Raw genomic sequence first — 16,779 nt, 5'->3', positions numbered from 1 at the left:
ATTAGTTAGGTAGTAAAAATTTGCTAGTTAAATAATTGGTTACCGAAATGCTAGAACGCCCTACCTATCTTCGAAATCGGCCCCAGCCTACACCAAGGCCGTATTTAGATGGAACACAAATTTTTTTTCGATGGAATCTTGCTAATTTGAAGTACTAAATAAAGTCTATTTATAAAACTTTTTGCACAGATGAGTTGTAAATCGCGAGACGAATCTAATGATGCTAGTTAATCCATAATTAATCTATAATTAATGAATGGTTACTGTAGTATTACTGTTGCAAAACATGGATTAAGTAGGCTCATTAGATTCGTCTCACGATTTACAGTCCATCCATGTAAAAGGTTTTGTAAATAGACTTCATTTAGTATTCCATGTATGTGTCCAAATATTTGATGTGACATTTTTTTTGTGTTTACAAGATTTACGGGTTGTGATCTAAACAGGGCGTAAGGCCACCCGCAATGGTGCTAGCCAGTGCTAGCGACATCGTGCCTGTTTGTTTCCGCGTTCGCTTCGCTTATGAGCCAAAGAAGCGGAATAAGCCCGCCAAACTGCTCGCGTTGAACGCGCGTTGCGCAGCCGCCGGCCACTGAAAATCGCGAACATTGAACTGCGTGGCCCATAATCGCAGAAGCAGGTCAGGAGCTGCATTGCGCTTATTCCACTCGCGCTTATCAGCTTCGCGGTCCCAAACAAGGCCATCGCCGACCCAAGTGGAGGAGAGAGATGAATTTACACATGTTACGAGGCTGCATTTACTTTCTAGGGCCCACGTACTCTCTTACATAGCTGCAAATCGACCGGCCACCAGCTGATCCTCTCACCTCTGCCTGTGTTCGGCTGGTGAGCAGCCCACCAGCTCTATAGTTTTTTTTCCTCATGTTCCTCCAGCTTCAGCCTGCCGAACAGTATTTTTCTCTCACAGCACTCTAGCTCCAGCCTCCAGCTCCAGCCTGTCGAACATGGTGTTTTTCCCTCCCCGTCAGCTCCGAAGCTGCATCCGAGCCTAATCACTAGCGACGTCGCTGGCTGAAATCGCCTTGTTGCGGACGACCTAAAATCTCTCTACCTCTCTCCTGTGCAGGTACTAGGAGGAGCTGCTCCGGCCGCCGCAGGAGTGAACCGCCCCGGCTGCCGTGCAGGCGAGCGCCGGAGCGGTGCCTCATGCCAGCCGCCGCTCCTTTCTGCAGTGAGGCTGAGCTGTGTCGGCTGCCGCTCATCCGCCGCCGAAGGAACTCCGTGTAGCAGCCATGGCGACAGCTCTATGCGCAGTGGCGGAGCCAGAATTTAAAAGTTGGGTATTCCCATATTAAAAGAACATTCAATACAAAAATATTAAAAGTTCAAAATTCTACAAAAAAGTTCAAATTAAAAATGGTCCATGCAACAAAGAGAAATCAATATTGTTTTTCTTTTCATTTCTCATGTGATGATTTTTCACAAAATTATTTCCACTAGACCAAATAAAATAGATACAAGTAGCTCTACAAATATTTGAAATCACTAACTTGCTATTTATTTCTCATAGCTTCGCGATCCACGCTAAAAAACATACACACCACCGTGCAAATACTAATATGGGCTCCTGCAAGGTGCGAGACCGGAGGGCTCGAACCCCGACTGGTTGGTTGCCTATTGGCAGCCAATCACCGAGCTACACCCCTTCTTCTGCTCCTCGAAGAGCAACTATGGCACTTGATGTTGAGCGTCAGTGCATCTGTAATCTCCCTTGCATGTGATGCACTGCCCGGGTGGGATGTGAGGCATGGGACATCTCTGTGTCGGCGTTAGGCTGAGTTATTAGAAATTTAAAACTAGAATTCTTTTCCCAACATAACATATACATGTGTGTATACTTGACATATACTTAATTTTCAAGCAAAATAGTTGGGTATTCTTGGGAATACCCAGGCATCCATATTGGCTCCGCCCATGTCTATGCGGCGGGCGAGATGCACGCCGTGGGGCCGGGCCGCCGCTCCCCCGCACCTCTCCCATGGCGACAGCTCTATGCGGCGGGCGAGATGCGTGCCGTGGGGCCGGGCCACCGCTCCCCCGCACCTCTCCCGTCCTGATCGCCGCTCCCCGGCTAGAGGAGAGCTGCTCCGGCTGTCAAAGGAGCTTCGGGTTGCGGAGGATGAGCGAAGGGTGTGGTAGAGAGCACTGGTGGTCATGTTACGATAGGTACTACATAGTTGCAGTAGAGATTTTGGGGATGTTGCAAGTGTTTCATACGGATGTTGCAAAAGTAAATCTAGATGTGGGATGTTGCATTTATTGCAAGTGTGTTATCTGGATATTGCAAATATTTTATCTGAATGTTGCATCTTCAATGAGAGATTTAATTATTTCGTGCAAGATGAAACAGATTGCGATGGGTTTTTTTCCTCCTCATCAACTACTAACATTTTTTTTCAAATTTCTTCTGATATTGCACACGATAATTTTCTATGTTGCAGATGTTTTTCTTCTACTATGTTGTGAACGTTATCATTTGAGGTTGCATTGTACCGACGGAGCGTCCGATGGGAAAAGTTTCTATCAGACGTCCGGTCGCTATAAATTCCATAATTGTTATTGAGCTCCTTTCTCTGTTCCAAATTGTAGATTATTTTTGTAAATTTGGATATATAGTTTTTACTATATAACATTTATAGACTAATTTATGTTTATAGTATTTATATAAATAATGTAAATAAGTTTTATGTATATTTTTTCTCTATTTCTGGATCATTTATCTTTTGTATATAATTTATGTTTACATAGTTGGGTTCTATTTTGTTCATATAATTTTTTATGTTTAATAATAAAAGTGAATAAAAACTGGTATTTAGATGAGTGACAATGACTTGGGGTTGGGAGTCGGGTGGTACTACAGTGGTGAGTGAGTGGACTGCTGAAGGGGAGTCGGCAACGATCGGTAGAAACGGAAACCGATGAAAGAGATTATAAAAAGGAAATAAGATAGGAGATTTGTGTGATCGATTGCCAGAAGCTGTTGTGGCGTGCGCTCGCTAATTAGAAAGCTCCGATCACATCGCCATAACTAAACCAACAATTCATACCACAATGAAAAATCACCATCCCCCATAAAATAAAGAACGTCAGACCATCCTCTAATGTAGATGCATTCACTCCAAATTTCTACAACTCAACACCAGCACCATCCCGCACGAAAACACACCACATTCGGCAATGGACACCGCGCTACCAAGTTGTTGTCCACCTCAGGCCACACGCTCGTAACCATAAAAACCTCCAGTAGTAGCTTTGCGTTATCAAAGACCGATAGGGCGATAGAAGATGTGAAAGAGCATGTAGCTTAATGGTTACAAGAGTTTCGGTAACACCTAAGGTCCTGGGTTCGACTCATCATGGGAGCGAATATTCTGGGATTTAACGGTGTTATGCATTCAGTGGTAGGTGACGTTCCCATCGATCTTGAGGATTTGTTGATTCAGTTTTCGAAGATGCTCATAGAGAGGGTTTGCGTACGTGAATTCATAGGGGTGTGAGTGTGCGTGCATTGTGAGTGTCTGAGTTGTACTGTGTAATCTAAAAACGTCCCGTTCGGTTTGCTGGCTGGTTCGGCTGAGACTGGGAAACGTTATGACACATAAGTATTGTAGCTACAGTACATAACAGTCCCCAGCCAGCCGAACAGGACGAAAAACGATAGAAGATAATTATTCTTGATGTTACATAATTCTATTTTAGCATCAACATCATTATAGCAGAAAACGGAATGGAAAATCTTAACTTTTGCTGATGTAATTTCTCACCAAAACAGTCAAATCAATTTTAAGAACGATGACAACAATGTTTGGTCTCATAAAGCTCATTATTGGTAGACATGATTAGCTTTAGATGCTCTCGGTGACTCTTTTCGGTAATGTTTCATTAGTTCACAAGGAAAGTTAGAAAACGACTGAACTTCGGTTGATGAAATTTCAATTTCTGTGTTCTATAGTATAAACGAGCTCAAAACAAAAAAAGAAAATCAGAGACGAAACTGGAGAACGAGTGATCCGGATCCCGCCGGCTCGAGCTTGATGGAACGACAGCGGCGCACCGTACACGGCTGCTGCAGACGTCTCTGCCAAGCGGAAATAAATTCGAGGCCAGACCAACGCCGTGCCAGGCAGGACGCCCACGTCCGGCCCGTGATACTCGTCGGTGCGTGAGCTCCAGCAGAGGCCTCAGGTCCAGTCCGAGAGAGCAGCCCAGCACGCACAAATTCCCTGGCGACTCGCACCTAGCGTCCAGCTAGGGATGAAAGCAGGAACAGAAAAATCCCGTACCGACCGACACCGTATACCATATATCCCGACCGAATATCGAATTCACAGGAAAATTCGAAATCAGGAAAAATTCGGAAAAAATTCGGCGAAAACGAGAACGAAATCGGTTAGGCACTTTTCCCGACCATATTCACGGATCCCGTATTTTATCGGAAACTTCCCGTTTTTTACCGGATTTATTCCCGTAACTAGCATTGCATTGATTAAAATACAACATGCAGAGCTGTTGCAGCTGGGTGCCTCGGTCTTCTATATATAGAGCACCCAGTTCCCTTTCTCAGCTTGCGTACGCGAGGTGGGACTAATTGAGTAGGCTTTGCTGGCTGGATGCCGCCATGCTCGTGGGCCGCATGGGCCGCACTCGTGGGCACCTGGCGCATTTGCTGGCCACTGCGCTGCTGCCTGCTGCCGTGCATGTGCTGGGAAACAGGGGAAGGGCATGCCGCATGCAGCTGCTGCCGTGCATGTGATGGGGAAGGGCACTCGTGTAATGATCTTTGTCACTTGAACTTGTTTAAGAATCAATATGTCATGGAATACAGTGTGATTGAATCTTTCAACTTAATTATCTCATGTAGCGTATATATTATATAATCTTTTGAATGGTATTGCCATCTATAAACTTATAGTAGTATTTGCCTATGTACTATGCACAATTATATCCATTGCATTGAGTTGAACATCTAGAGTGGTTATATGTGTCGGTGTTCCCGTTTTTTATTATCGATTCCCGACCGTTATCGAAGTGTTTCCGATCGAATTGTACCGTTTCCGATATCCCGCATAACCGATTTCGTTTTCCCGACCGAGCTTTCCCGTTTCCGTTTCCATTTCCGAATAAAAATATGAAAACGAAAATGGTTAAGGTATTTTTCCGACTGTTCCCGACCGCTTTCGTCCCTACGTCCAGCTGACGAGGAAATTCCCACCGTCAAACCCCGTCCCGTCGCCGTTGCCCCAAGCCCAACCGCAACCGCAGTCCGCAACCGGCCGGGGCAGGAACCGTCGGCGTCGTCAAGTCGCGTGACTTTCCCGCTGCGCCGCGCAGCGCAGCGCAGAGGCAGATCCCGCGCCCGACAACATCACGCTGCTCCGGTGCCCCCGGTTCCGGCCGTACTCCTGCGCTGCGAGCCAGAAACTCTCCCGTGCTCTCCCCACGATCTGACGAGCCGACCCGACGTCCCGAGCCGGCCTGGCGACGCCACACGACACGAGTCCCCATCCAAGAGGACCAGCCAACCCCCACCACCGTCCTCCACATCTCTCTCCCACTCTTCCCACCCTTTTCCTTACTCCCCTCCTCGAGCCCCTCGCTCCCCATCCCCCGGTCTCGCACCACCCACCTTCCCCGATCCAGCGACGCACGCCTCCGCACTCCCCCCTCCCCACCCCCATGACACGCAAGAGGCGCAAGCACGCCGCCGCCTCCTAGGGTTTTTCCGATCCCCCCCTCCAGCGGCATGGATTCGTTGCCGCGGAAGCGCAAGGGCGCGCGCGCCGCGTGCTCGCTGGCCGGATCCCTCCACGACGCGCCCGCCGCCGCCCGCAAGCGCACCTGCCGCGAGCCCAAGCCGCGCCCCGAGAAGAAGAAGAGGTCCCCGCCCTCCGGCGACGCGGAGGCCTCCGCCTCGGCCCGGGGCGGCGTGGTGATGACGGCGCCGCCCGCGAGCGGGCGGGCGGCGCCCGACAGCCCCGGCCGCGGGCTCAAGCGCAAGCTGGGCTGCATCGAGTCCGCCACGCGGATGGGCCGCAAGAAGCGCCTCGACAGCGAGTACGAGCTCGGCGCCGAGATCGGGCACGGCAAGTTCGGCTCCGTCCGGATCTGCCGCGCCAGGGCCGGCGGCGAGGAGTTCGCCTGCAAGGCCCTGCCCAGGACCGGCGAGGAGACGGTCCACCGCGAGGTCGAGATCATGCAGCACCTCTCGGGCCACCCGGGCGTCGTCACGCTCAAGGCCGTCTTTGAGGACGCCGACAAGTTCTACCTCGTCATGGAGCTCTGCGCCGGGGGCAGGCTGCTCGACGAGATCGCCAGGGAGGGCAAGTTCTCCGAGCAGCGTGCCGCCCTTCTCATCAAAGATCTCATGGCCGTGCTCAAGTACTGCCACGACATGGGTGTCGTGCACAGGGACATCAAGCCGGAGAACATTTTGCTCACCAAGGCTGGGAAGATGAAGCTCGCCGATTTCGGACTTGCTGCGCGGGTCACCAATGGTAATTTTTTATGCAATGTTGCTAGCTTGCACTTTCAAGCCCAAGAAGATGGTATTGGTTACATTGTTTTTATAGTGAATTCCAACAATGTAGAGTCAAGCAAGACTTTTAAAAGTAGTAGAACATCAACCAGAAGTCTAAATTGGATCCTAGTAGGTTCAGTCGTATTTAAGTGTCAGTGGTAAACTAAAAATGATGTCAGCACATAGCTATACTATGCCTACATTTCAGCAATGTTTCCATGTTACTTGGGGTATAGACTATAGTTGGGTGCCAAGGTCTTAGGCCTCTAGAATTCCACTTGATATACAGACTCATCACTCATCTATGTTTTACCATGGCTGCTAGCATTTTTGCAGGTTTCCCATATATGTGGCCGTGGCCCTCAGTATCAGCTAGTGTGATGTAAACTGAGTTGGAGTCAACTAATTTATACGTTTATGGCCTAGGAACCTAAGTGAGCCATGTAGCTCTGGTATTCCTGACTTGGTCATGTAACAAGCAAATGAGGCCAACTCAACCTTACTCATCTCTGGAGTCTTCCTTAAGTTGGCGACTGTCGATGTCTGGTCTCAGTGGTCTGTTTTGTTTCCCACCTGAGTTCTAATTGACAATTTATATGATGTTTTGTGTGGTTTCCATTACTCCATAAGAAGAAATGCTCTCAATACTAGCGCAAGCTGTGTTTTCGGAGTCATGAGTTCATAACCAAGTGTCCATTCACGTGTCATCTCCTCTTGCTAGGTATGATAAGATAATCGAGACTGGTGCTAGGAAATTCTTGACATTTAGTTTCTGCTTGCTTGCAAGGAATAGCGAAGTTAAAAATTTTACGTTATGTGGAAGACAGTGATTTATAACACCCTAATGTGCAAGAGCTGAATGGACTTTGATAGCTTGGGTCTCATTGTCTAGTTATATAACTAACTAAATAGAGTAACTGAAGTATTTTAGCTCCACCATTTGTCTTGTACCTTGTAGTTTGCCAGGTATTGATGTTTAGGCTGCTCGCTATCTGTGCAGTCTACATATTGATGTGTTGTGCTGTGTTTTTGGAGTCATGAACTGAGCAGGCAGGCATCATTTTGTCATCTGTCTTGTTAGGCATGCCAAGAGAATTGAAGCCTGGCGCTGGTTGATATACTAATTAATGAATTTCCATTTGGAGCTGCTAGTCCTTCTGGGCACAGAAAATTGGATCTGATGTCCTGAACTCGCAGTGATCATTGTGTAATGTTTACGTCTTATGCCACTCCAGTCGAACTGTGGTCTGCCAGAGACTAGCATGCTTTTCCTAGCATACCATATACTGCCATTTTCCATGTTCCTAATGCGATTTAGTCGCTTTTATGTATTAGAAAGTGGTGCAACTTTTGAATGGAATTATAGAATTTATGATTTAGAGTTGTATGGCAACAGGGGCATTTGCTCCTGAAATAGCTGCATGTATTGTATAAGGTACCGATGAGTTTAGCAAACCTACATTTTTTTACCTGTGCTTCAAAATGTTTTGTGAGAATGGATTTACCATGCTGTATTGTTGGTTCATATACCTAGATTGAAAATACTCCTAGCCTACATCTAATGTGATGTAAAAAAAACTCTAATGAGATTTTCTGGATAACCTTATGGTTTGTTCTGTTTTGGCTATGAGGGGCTTATTCATTATTTCCAACACTCCACCAGCAGTAACCTATCCTGAGATGTTTGAGCCTTTAACGTTTTTCTATTTTTCTTCCTGTTGTACTGTTGTATTTCCATTTTCATGCTTCATCTCCTGATTGGCATAATTCCATCTATTTTTATTTGTGGCTGTGGCTGTGGAAACTAGCTAACGTTTTTTTGGATGCATCAAACAGGTCAGAAATTGTCTGGTGTAGCTGGGAGCCCAGCATATGTGGCACCTGAAGTTCTTTCTGGAAGTTATTCTGAGAAAGTTGATATATGGGGTGCTGGTGTGCTACTACATGTACTACTGCTTGGTTCACTTCCATTTCAAGGAGACTCTCTGGATGCCGTCTTTGAGTCTATAAAGACGGTTGAACTTGATTTCAGCAGTGGTCCATGGGAATCAATATCAGGTCTTGGGAAGGATCTTATTAGGCAAATGTTGAATAGAGATGTCTCTTCTAGAATGGCTGCTGATGAAGTTCTTAGTAAGTTCAAGATCCGAAGAGTTTCTTGCCTAGCATTGCTTTCTGATTTGATAATGTATTTACTTACCAATGCCTATTTCAGGTCACCCATGGGTACTGTTTTACACGGAATGCCCCTTGAAGGTGGTAACTGCTAATTTATGTGTTGCTAACAAGATTTTAACACCCAGGATTCCATGGGACAGACTTAGGTCAGAATGTGAGTCATTGTCAGACTCAAGCGAAAGGTCAGATGATAAGGATGAATGTGGCATAGTTGACGCACTGACAGCAGCAATAACCCATGTTAGAATATCAGAGCCGAAGAGAAGTCGGCTCTGTAGTCCTGCCATTACCATTCAGCAAGAATGCTCTTCAAACTTGAAGAGTAATCTGTGCACGGCTTTCTGACCTGACCCAGTATATAGCTCCAGATCGGAATGGTGTCCATTTTTATCGCTGAGAAGGTTGGTGTGATTTACAATGGCTCCACTGGCTGGTGTAGAGCTGAGGATAATAAACTTCGGTTTTCTCAGCAAGGCAACAGGTGGTTGTTACGTAGGTTTTCTCCAGTAATTGCTGATGAACCCGACTGTGGTAATTGCTGTAAATTTTGTAAATAGCATGATCCCTCCCCCTATCTTTGCCTGGGTTGCTAATTTATGTTGTCAAAACTGAACCATCTTTCAAGCAATGTTCATAATTCATAAGCTGTTGTCTTATCTTTCGAAAAAATAAGCTGTTGTCTTGTATGATTTTTGGCAAGCGCCATCAGGAACAACTCTGTGATCTGATCCTGATGCGACTCGGTTGGGTAATATGCAAAATTTCTGCTAACATGATTTTCGCATACGTGATACGCCATCATGGGCTGCGTGTCAATAGTCAAGAGATACGGTTGATAGCAATTCTTCGTATCCATATGCAAACTGTAGTTAGTCTCGAGTCACCTTTGTAGAGCTTGTTTCGTTAGTCTAAAAAAAAGAGCTTGCTTCGTTGCAAAGCTGCGCCTGTCTTCTCCCATTGACGGCGTCGATTGGAAATGCGGCATCCGTTCCACGCGACTCCATCTTTTCATCTTCATCTAGTGATCGAGTAGCACGCTGAAGTGACTGATTGACTGAAGATCCGTTCCATCCAGGCCTGTTTCGTTTCGAATATCTACAAATTGCCGGATCTTGTCCGGAACTTGGGATCCGAAGATTTTGTTGGAGTCGAGTTAGGATTTACTACACTACTCTATTTAGTTTCTCCCTCCAGCGTTGGCCGGCCAGCCGGCCTGCTGCTACAAACAGATAGGCGGCTTCAGGGTTCGGGGAACTAACCGTGCGTCCCTGCTTAGCCTGAAGATTACAAGGGTGGGCGAGACCCTGGGGCTTGCGTTAGATATTTAGATTAGGGCCCTGTTTTCAAAAAATTTCCTACTACCCATCATATCGAATCTTCGCACACATGCATGGAGCATTAAATGTAATTAAAAAAATAATTAATTAGACAGTCTAACTGATTACCACGAGATGAATCTTTTAAGTCTAATTAATTTATGATTGGACATTATTTGTCAAGTAATAATAAAATGTGCTACAGTACCAAAATCTAAACTTTTTCACCAACTAAAAACACCATAGATCGGAGAAAATGGCGATGGCATCCCGGAAGCGGGCGGCGACGGCGGTGTAGCCGGACGATGATATTGGGTGCGCGTTCCTGCACGAACTGTCCGGCGAGGAGCAGCTGCGATTGCGCAACCGCCACCTCGAGCGCAAGCGCAAGGAGAAGAAACTGCGGGATAAAGGCATTCGTCCAGCGCCGGCTTCCATGCGCACGGAGGAGTAAGTTGCCCCTACCCCTTCCTAGCTACTCGCAAGCAAGCGAATCGAGGTTCGTTAAACAATCGAACCAGTCACTCGGATTCAGATCAACTGACAAGGAAAAAAACGAAATTTGTGCAGGGATCGCGATGCCATGGTCTTGAAAAACGTCCACCACGCTCTCCGCCACTACAACGCCAGGCACCCGGTACGTCCTCAATTCCGATCAAGTGCTCCGTACATGAGTGGATCAGATCGGTGTGGTACTATATAAAAGATTAGACGCGTGCTCGACATGGCAGGGTGGGGAGTTCGATCCTGTCAAGCCCTTGATGGAAGACTGCGTGTGCTTTAGGAACCACACCTGGTACCACGTCAACTTCTGGGCTCGCAGCCGCAGCCCAGGGACGAGGACGACGCCTCACAAGATCAAGCGCTTCTTCGCTGAGCTGCGCTACAAGCAAGACCATGACCCAATCGTTGAAACGTGCACCATAATCGGTAAGAACTCCCTTTCTTAATCCTACTATACTTAGTCAGTCACCTGCTTTTTTGTTTCCCTATCTCTGCTATGTGATTGATCGATGCATCATGCATGCCTGACAACAGAAGAACCGCTCTGCCGCTACAGAAGGAGCTGCGCATTTTGCCCCAGCCAGTACGACATCCTGCGCCCCGTGAATGGCAAGTATCTAAGCGGAAAGAAAGACCCCCGTCGTGGAAGGCGAACTCACCTGGTGCTGGGGTACGCACCTTGAGCTGCCATTCACTGGTCGCCGAGCCCAAGCCGGAAGAAGATACGAGGACCTATGGCGTGGTTGTGGGCTGTTCCGATGCCTCAACTGGCTACAGTGTGTCTTCCAGTTTCTCCAGTCATTCGCTTTCTGGACGGCTTGGCGTCCAAGCGACAGGTGGCTGACTAGACATGGTGTGTAGTGGGGAGTTTTTTTTTTCCTTCAATGACTTTTCGTTTGATAAACGCTCGCAACAAGCACACACATGACACATCTACATATCATATATATTGCACACACTAAAATCATTAACTATATTTCTCTCAAAATGCAAGTTATCCACATCACCGTCCACTAAGATCATCAATTTATGTCTTCCACCGATTTTCTGTGAATGTTGTCATAGAACTTAGTATTTCAACTTTCAAATTTCTCTTTAAAATTTTATTTAAGAAATCCTGTAGCAACGTGCGAGGTATCACCCAGTTCAAATGGTGAATATGTGCATGCACATCTACCTTGCGAGTATACCTGAAAGACTAATTTGACAGACTAAACTGACAAATTATAAGATTGGCGGGTATCAAGATCTGCCACAAAGAGCTCAATTTGCTTCTGAGGTGATCTTCCCGGCATTAGTGGTCGCTGTAGATTTTGTACATAGCATGATCCCTGTAGCTTTTATGTCGAAGTGACTAGATTTTGTACATAGCATGATCCCTGTAGCTTTTATGTCGAAGTGACTAGAGAGGATTATTTCGAGATTTTGCTAAGTGTTTCCAACAGTCAAAGTTGAAATATGTATGAATGTAGTTTGTGATCTGTACGCCCTTCGTAACCATCGTAAATCATTTTTTCCTCAATCGATTGTACGCAGATCTCAAGTGTAGAGAGGTACTCTGGATCGTCAACTAAAATCCTCTTCATCTGGTGCTTAATCATACTATGTGTGCCAAACCAGATGAAAGGTCCTTTGAAAAAAAAAACTGAATGCATGGACATGTGCTAGTTTCTGCAGCTATCCACATGGACATGGAGAAGCAAACATGTATAGTTCATCGAGTTTGGTAATTATTTGGAAATTAGCATATTCTAGTTAGGTTTTAGTTTCTTAAATACTGAATTTTGCCTTGATCTTGCTAAAAAATGCTCTAAGCAGTGAAGCGCCTACTAAAAGGCCAGTTGTCTCTTAACAAATTTTGCTACTCCCTCCGTCCTATGAAAAGTGCAATCCCACTTTTGAAAAAAAATCCCACAAAGAGTGCAATTCTAGATATTGGGTTTCTATTAATCTGCCAACTAAGTGGTCAGATTTGAATTGCATGCCAAAACTAACCACATTGGCAATAAATGAGGGCACGAGTCTTTTCACACCACCACTAATCTATATAAGAAAAAACCTAGAATTGTACCTTTTAAATGTACAGGTAGACAGATACGCATGGTTTCAGGTTTGCATTGGCCTACCGTAGACGGAAGGTTATAAGGTGAAATTTCGTCTGAGTTTGAACAGTCAGAAGGTTGAATAATGTTCTTGATGCAGTAGTCGATGGTATCATTAGAAAAGTAATACAGTGGTTGCTCGGCTAGGATCTACTTGCCCAAGCCCAATCACAAATACAGAGCAGCTTTGCTTCGTTTCTGCTCCAAATCTCCACATGCTACACGGATAGCCCGGGCTCATTTCAGATACGCCAGCGCTGAATTCGTAATTCAGACTCCCAATGCACAATGTTGACGTGCCTTCTGCATTTTATACCACGAATTACATGTATGATGTATGGAGTCAACGGGGTTCCCTTTTTTTTCGGCTGGACGAGGCACAGTTTGGTTATAGTGCTCGTGTACCGGAAACATTCTAGCAATCAAGACAAACTCTCTCGCCCAAACACTGACAAGGCCAGCCATGGCGAAGATCGCCACAAACACGAACCATGTCATTGTCAAGACCTCGCTCTGCCTCCTCCCTCCTCTCCTGCTCGCCGTCGTCTTCTACCTCCACTTTCAAACACAGCTCAGCATGTTCTCCCCCGTCTGCCGGTGCGCCGGCCAGCCTGCGGCCGTCCCCGGCGCAGTCGTCGACCGCCTCCGCGCGTCGGCCACCTTCCTCCCTCTCAAGGACACGCGCCAAGGCGCGGAGACATGGTTCATCAGCACCCTCAACGCCACCGCCGAGCCGGAGGCCGAGGCCAGGAACCTGGTCTTCCCTTCGCCGGCGTCGGCAGGCCGGCTCCTCTGCCTGGCGGCCCCCTCCCGCCGCGACGGCGCCAAGAATGCGTACGCGTTCGCGTGGCGCGACGCGCTGCCCCGCGGCGCGGTGCTCCTGCCGGGTCTGGCGTTCGTGTCCGAGACGGCCTACGACCACACCAACATCTGGCACGGGCTGACGGCGCTGGTCCCGTTCGCGTCGTGGCACGCGCGGAGCGGGTGCCGGGCGCGGCCGGTGAGGTGGGCGCTGTTCCACCAGGGCGAGGTGAGGACGGAGATGAGCGGGTGGCTGGCGACGCTGGAGGAGGCGGCGACGGGCGCCGCGGTCGCCATCGAGACGTTCGACGCGCCCGGGGAGGCGTGCTTCGAGGAGGCGGTGGTGTTCCGGGCGAACGTGGCGGGCATGAACAAGGAGCGGATGCTCCGAGCGGCGGACTTCATGCGGTGCAAGGCCAGGGCCTACTGCGGCGTGGACGCGTCTTCGTCGTCGAAAGCCGGAGGCAGCGGCGAGGGCGAGGGCGACGCTTCCGCTGCCCTGCGCGTCACGCTTCTGTTCCGCGCGGGCGCGCGGGCGTTCAAGGACGAGGCGGCCGTGACGCGCGTGTTCGAGGAGTGCAGGCGCGTGGGCGGGTGCGCCGTCGCCGCCGCGCACGCCAACAACTTAACGTTCTGCGAACAGGTCTTGCCCCGATCCTGCGTACGAATTGTGACTGCGAGGAGATCTTGAATTCCATCCTCTTCTTCTGTTCTCTCTCTGCTGTGTTGGCAGGTGAGGTTGCTGAGCTCGACGGACGTGCTGATCTCGGCGCACGGGGCGCAGATGACCAACATGCTGTTCATGGACCGAAACAGCAGCGTCATGGAGTTCTACCCGCTGGGGTGGAAGCAGAGGGCGGGGGGAGGCCAGTACGTGTACCGGTGGATGGCGGACTGGACGGGGATGCGGCACGAGGGTTCGTGGTGGGAACCCGTGGGCGAGCCGTGCCCCGACAACCCCGACATCCTAGACTGTTGGAAGGAAAGGCAGATCGGGCACAACGAGACCTACTTCGCGGAGTGGGCGGCCAGAGTCTTCGCCGCGGCCAAGGAGCGCAAGGCTAGGAGTGCCGCCGCCGAGGCGTCGTCCGGTGACCAGCGCCGGTGACAGGCTGCGACCTGCAACTGCAGCTAGCTGTGCGTTGCATGCTGTGGACTTGATTAAGCGCAGACACGTCCGCGGTTAACGTAACGGTTCTCATATATCTAGCTTCCGGCCGGTTTTACTAAATACATCTGAAATTAAACGTGTTGGAAATGAAGAGATAATGTTGCATTATTGCCGAAAAAAAAGGTAATAAGTAGATCTATATCTATACCTATTTCTAAAACATGGATTGTTTCTTTGGTCCGTTTTGGGCTTGGGCCGCAATTTGTTTCATGGGCCAGATTGATCATTGTATCCTCCAAGGTCTGCGGTTATCTTTTGTTTTTTTTTCTCATCCGTCAATCGTCCCTTCCGTTTGTCTCGGACACAGAAATTAAACTGCAAATGACAACTCTTCTTGGCTGATGCGAACTCAGCTTTAGGAGAGCCACAATGATGCCAAGCCGGATACATTGAGCTTCTCTTCAGAACGTGTTGCCTGAGCCCGTCGAGACGACATGCGCCAGCCGCTTACTACCAGTTCAGCCAAGCCCCCCCCCCCCCCCCCCCCCCCCCCCCCCCCTCCGGGGCATTGTTGCTTGTTGCTGGCTTGCCGCCGCTTGTGGTCAGCCTAGCCTACTGCGGAATAGTGGCGCTGCCTTGAGTGCGGCCGGGTAGAAGAGAGAGGCTATTGTCATGTTCATTACGAATGTGTCATGCTGGTTCGGCGCGATTGCTAGATTAATTTGCACGTAGTGGAACAGCCTCGAGCCTCTCTGCGATCTCGCTGGCTGAACCATCCTGCACTTTAATTTAATCAAAATTTCAAATTCAATATTTTAACTTGCAGCGTGAGGATGAGGAGCCGGGAATCTTCATGAGACCAAAGACACAACACATCAAGGAACGATCTAATACTTAAATTTCTGGGTGATTGGATGTACTCTGTGAAGTAATTTCAATTATGCACAGAAATTGTACCTCTTAAAATATTTTCTTGCCGTAATTGAAAAAATAGAATCTTAGACTATTTTATTTGCCTGGTTGGGAAGCACTGGTATTTGCTTCCATTAACTAATTGGTCAAATAATTGAGTATCTTAAAATTTCTTCAGTGGACCAAAAGTGCCAAGGCGCAAAGGTTAAAATGCTTGAATATTTCAAGAAATATTTGACTGGAAATGTTGGAGATAAATTTATTGCTTGTTCTCTTTGTTGATAATAAGGAAAAGCATTTCAATAATCAGGAGGCAATTGTTTTGCATTTGTTCAGTTTTCCTATTTACAGTTGTGCTTCCGGCACATGAAGAATGATTATTATATACTTATAGTTTAAATATCCTGTCAAAATTTGTACTAGGTATAGCTTTGAAAACTGATATCACCATGAAAAGATGAACCCGTAGAAACGCACGGGCATATCTGCTAGTATAGGATAAATACCAAATATTGCATACCGTATTATGCATGCATGTGTGGCTTTGATCCGAGTTGCCACCTTGAGTTCATGTGTCTATCTCTTAGAGCTGCCCATAAACTCCAAAAGTGGATTTGACCGTGCATTAAAGTGATTTTTATGCGTGTGAACGTCAGCAAGTCATGATGAAAATGTAGCACGTATGTACGAGCCAGAGAGAGCGCTCTTACTATGCTAACAAATTACTGAGGTTATTGAAAATTCAATTGGAAGTCAAAAAAAATCTATGAATTCCCACGTCCTAGACAAAACATTAGGCTTGTCCAACGGCCGGCGACGACGTTGCTCGCTCTGGCTAATGTGACGGTGCGAGAAATCTCAAAAATCCTTACGGTAGCGATAGTCTCGTCGCTAGCTGGTGGTACAACTTTACATACTATAGTAAGCAAACGCGGCAACCGCAAGGAATCTCTATCTCTACTCCTAAAAAGTTAGAAGTTTTTCTTCACGCTCGTACGTCGTGCGTCATCGTCCGTCGTCCCGCGTTCGTGCCATCGTCGTTCTGCCAATATTGATGCTGCACCGTCCGATCGTCGTCTCGTCGCATCCCTCCGTCTGATGTCTTTGGCCCGTGGAGTGCGATCGCAAGCACTCGGCCGAAAATCGGGGGAGTCTATTTACCGCATATGCGAAGGAGGAAGAACACATCACAGAAGCTTCCGCCACCGTTCCCCTGCCATCCCCCGCCTCCCCGGGCTCCGGCGCCGCCCCCGGCACCTCCGCCGCCGCCCACTACCGCCGCCAACCCTAACCAAGCTCGTCACCACCGCGCCGCCG

At 48.0% G+C, this 16,779-nt stretch overlaps 2 protein-coding genes across 2 annotated transcripts; both read left to right on the top strand.

Moving 5' to 3' along the window:
• Positions 1-5,553: 5,553 nt before the first annotated feature.
• On the top strand, positions 5,554-9,372 carry LOC120681691 (serine/threonine-protein kinase PEPKR2-like). The gene is made up of 3 exons (XM_039963299.1): positions 5,554-6,515; positions 8,375-8,671; positions 8,754-9,372. The coding sequence occupies exons 1-3, from the start codon at positions 5,765-5,767 to the stop codon at positions 9,059-9,061; spliced, it is 1,356 nt and encodes a 451-aa protein (XP_039819233.1). The 5' UTR covers positions 5,554-5,764; the 3' UTR covers positions 9,062-9,372.
• Positions 9,373-13,101: 3,729 nt separating this feature from the next.
• On the top strand, positions 13,102-14,547 carry LOC120695383. The gene is made up of 2 exons (XM_039978652.1): positions 13,102-14,082; positions 14,173-14,547. Exons 1-2 carry the CDS (start codon positions 13,102-13,104, stop codon positions 14,545-14,547), a joined length of 1,356 nt encoding a protein of 451 aa, XP_039834586.1.
• The last annotated feature ends 2,232 nt before the right edge of the window (positions 14,548-16,779 follow it).

Source organism: Panicum virgatum, chromosome 2K (genome assembly GCF_016808335.1).
Source record: "Panicum virgatum strain AP13 chromosome 2K, P.virgatum_v5, whole genome shotgun sequence".
Lineage (NCBI taxonomy): Eukaryota > Viridiplantae > Streptophyta > Magnoliopsida > Poales > Poaceae > Panicum > Panicum virgatum.
The sequence above is the reverse complement of the archived record's forward strand: the minus strand, read 5'-3'. Positions and strand labels throughout refer to the sequence as shown.

Excerpts from the sequence above, each read along its gene's own strand:
- LOC120681691 (XM_039963299.1), top strand. The coding sequence starts at position 5,765 with ATGGATTCGTTGCCGCGGAAGCGCAAGGGCGCGCGCGCCGCGTGCTCG. Across the intron at positions 6,516-8,374 it reads TGCTGCGCGGGTCACCAATG|GTCAGAAATTGTCTGGTGTA; the intron begins GTAATTTTTTAT and ends TGCATCAAACAG. Across the intron at positions 8,672-8,753 it reads GGCTGCTGATGAAGTTCTTA|GTCACCCATGGGTACTGTTT; the intron begins GTAAGTTCAAGA and ends TGCCTATTTCAG.
- LOC120695383 (XM_039978652.1), top strand. The coding sequence starts at position 13,102 with ATGGCGAAGATCGCCACAAACACGAACCATGTCATTGTCAAGACCTCG. Across the intron at positions 14,083-14,172 it reads ACTTAACGTTCTGCGAACAG|GTGAGGTTGCTGAGCTCGAC; the intron begins GTCTTGCCCCGA and ends CTGTGTTGGCAG.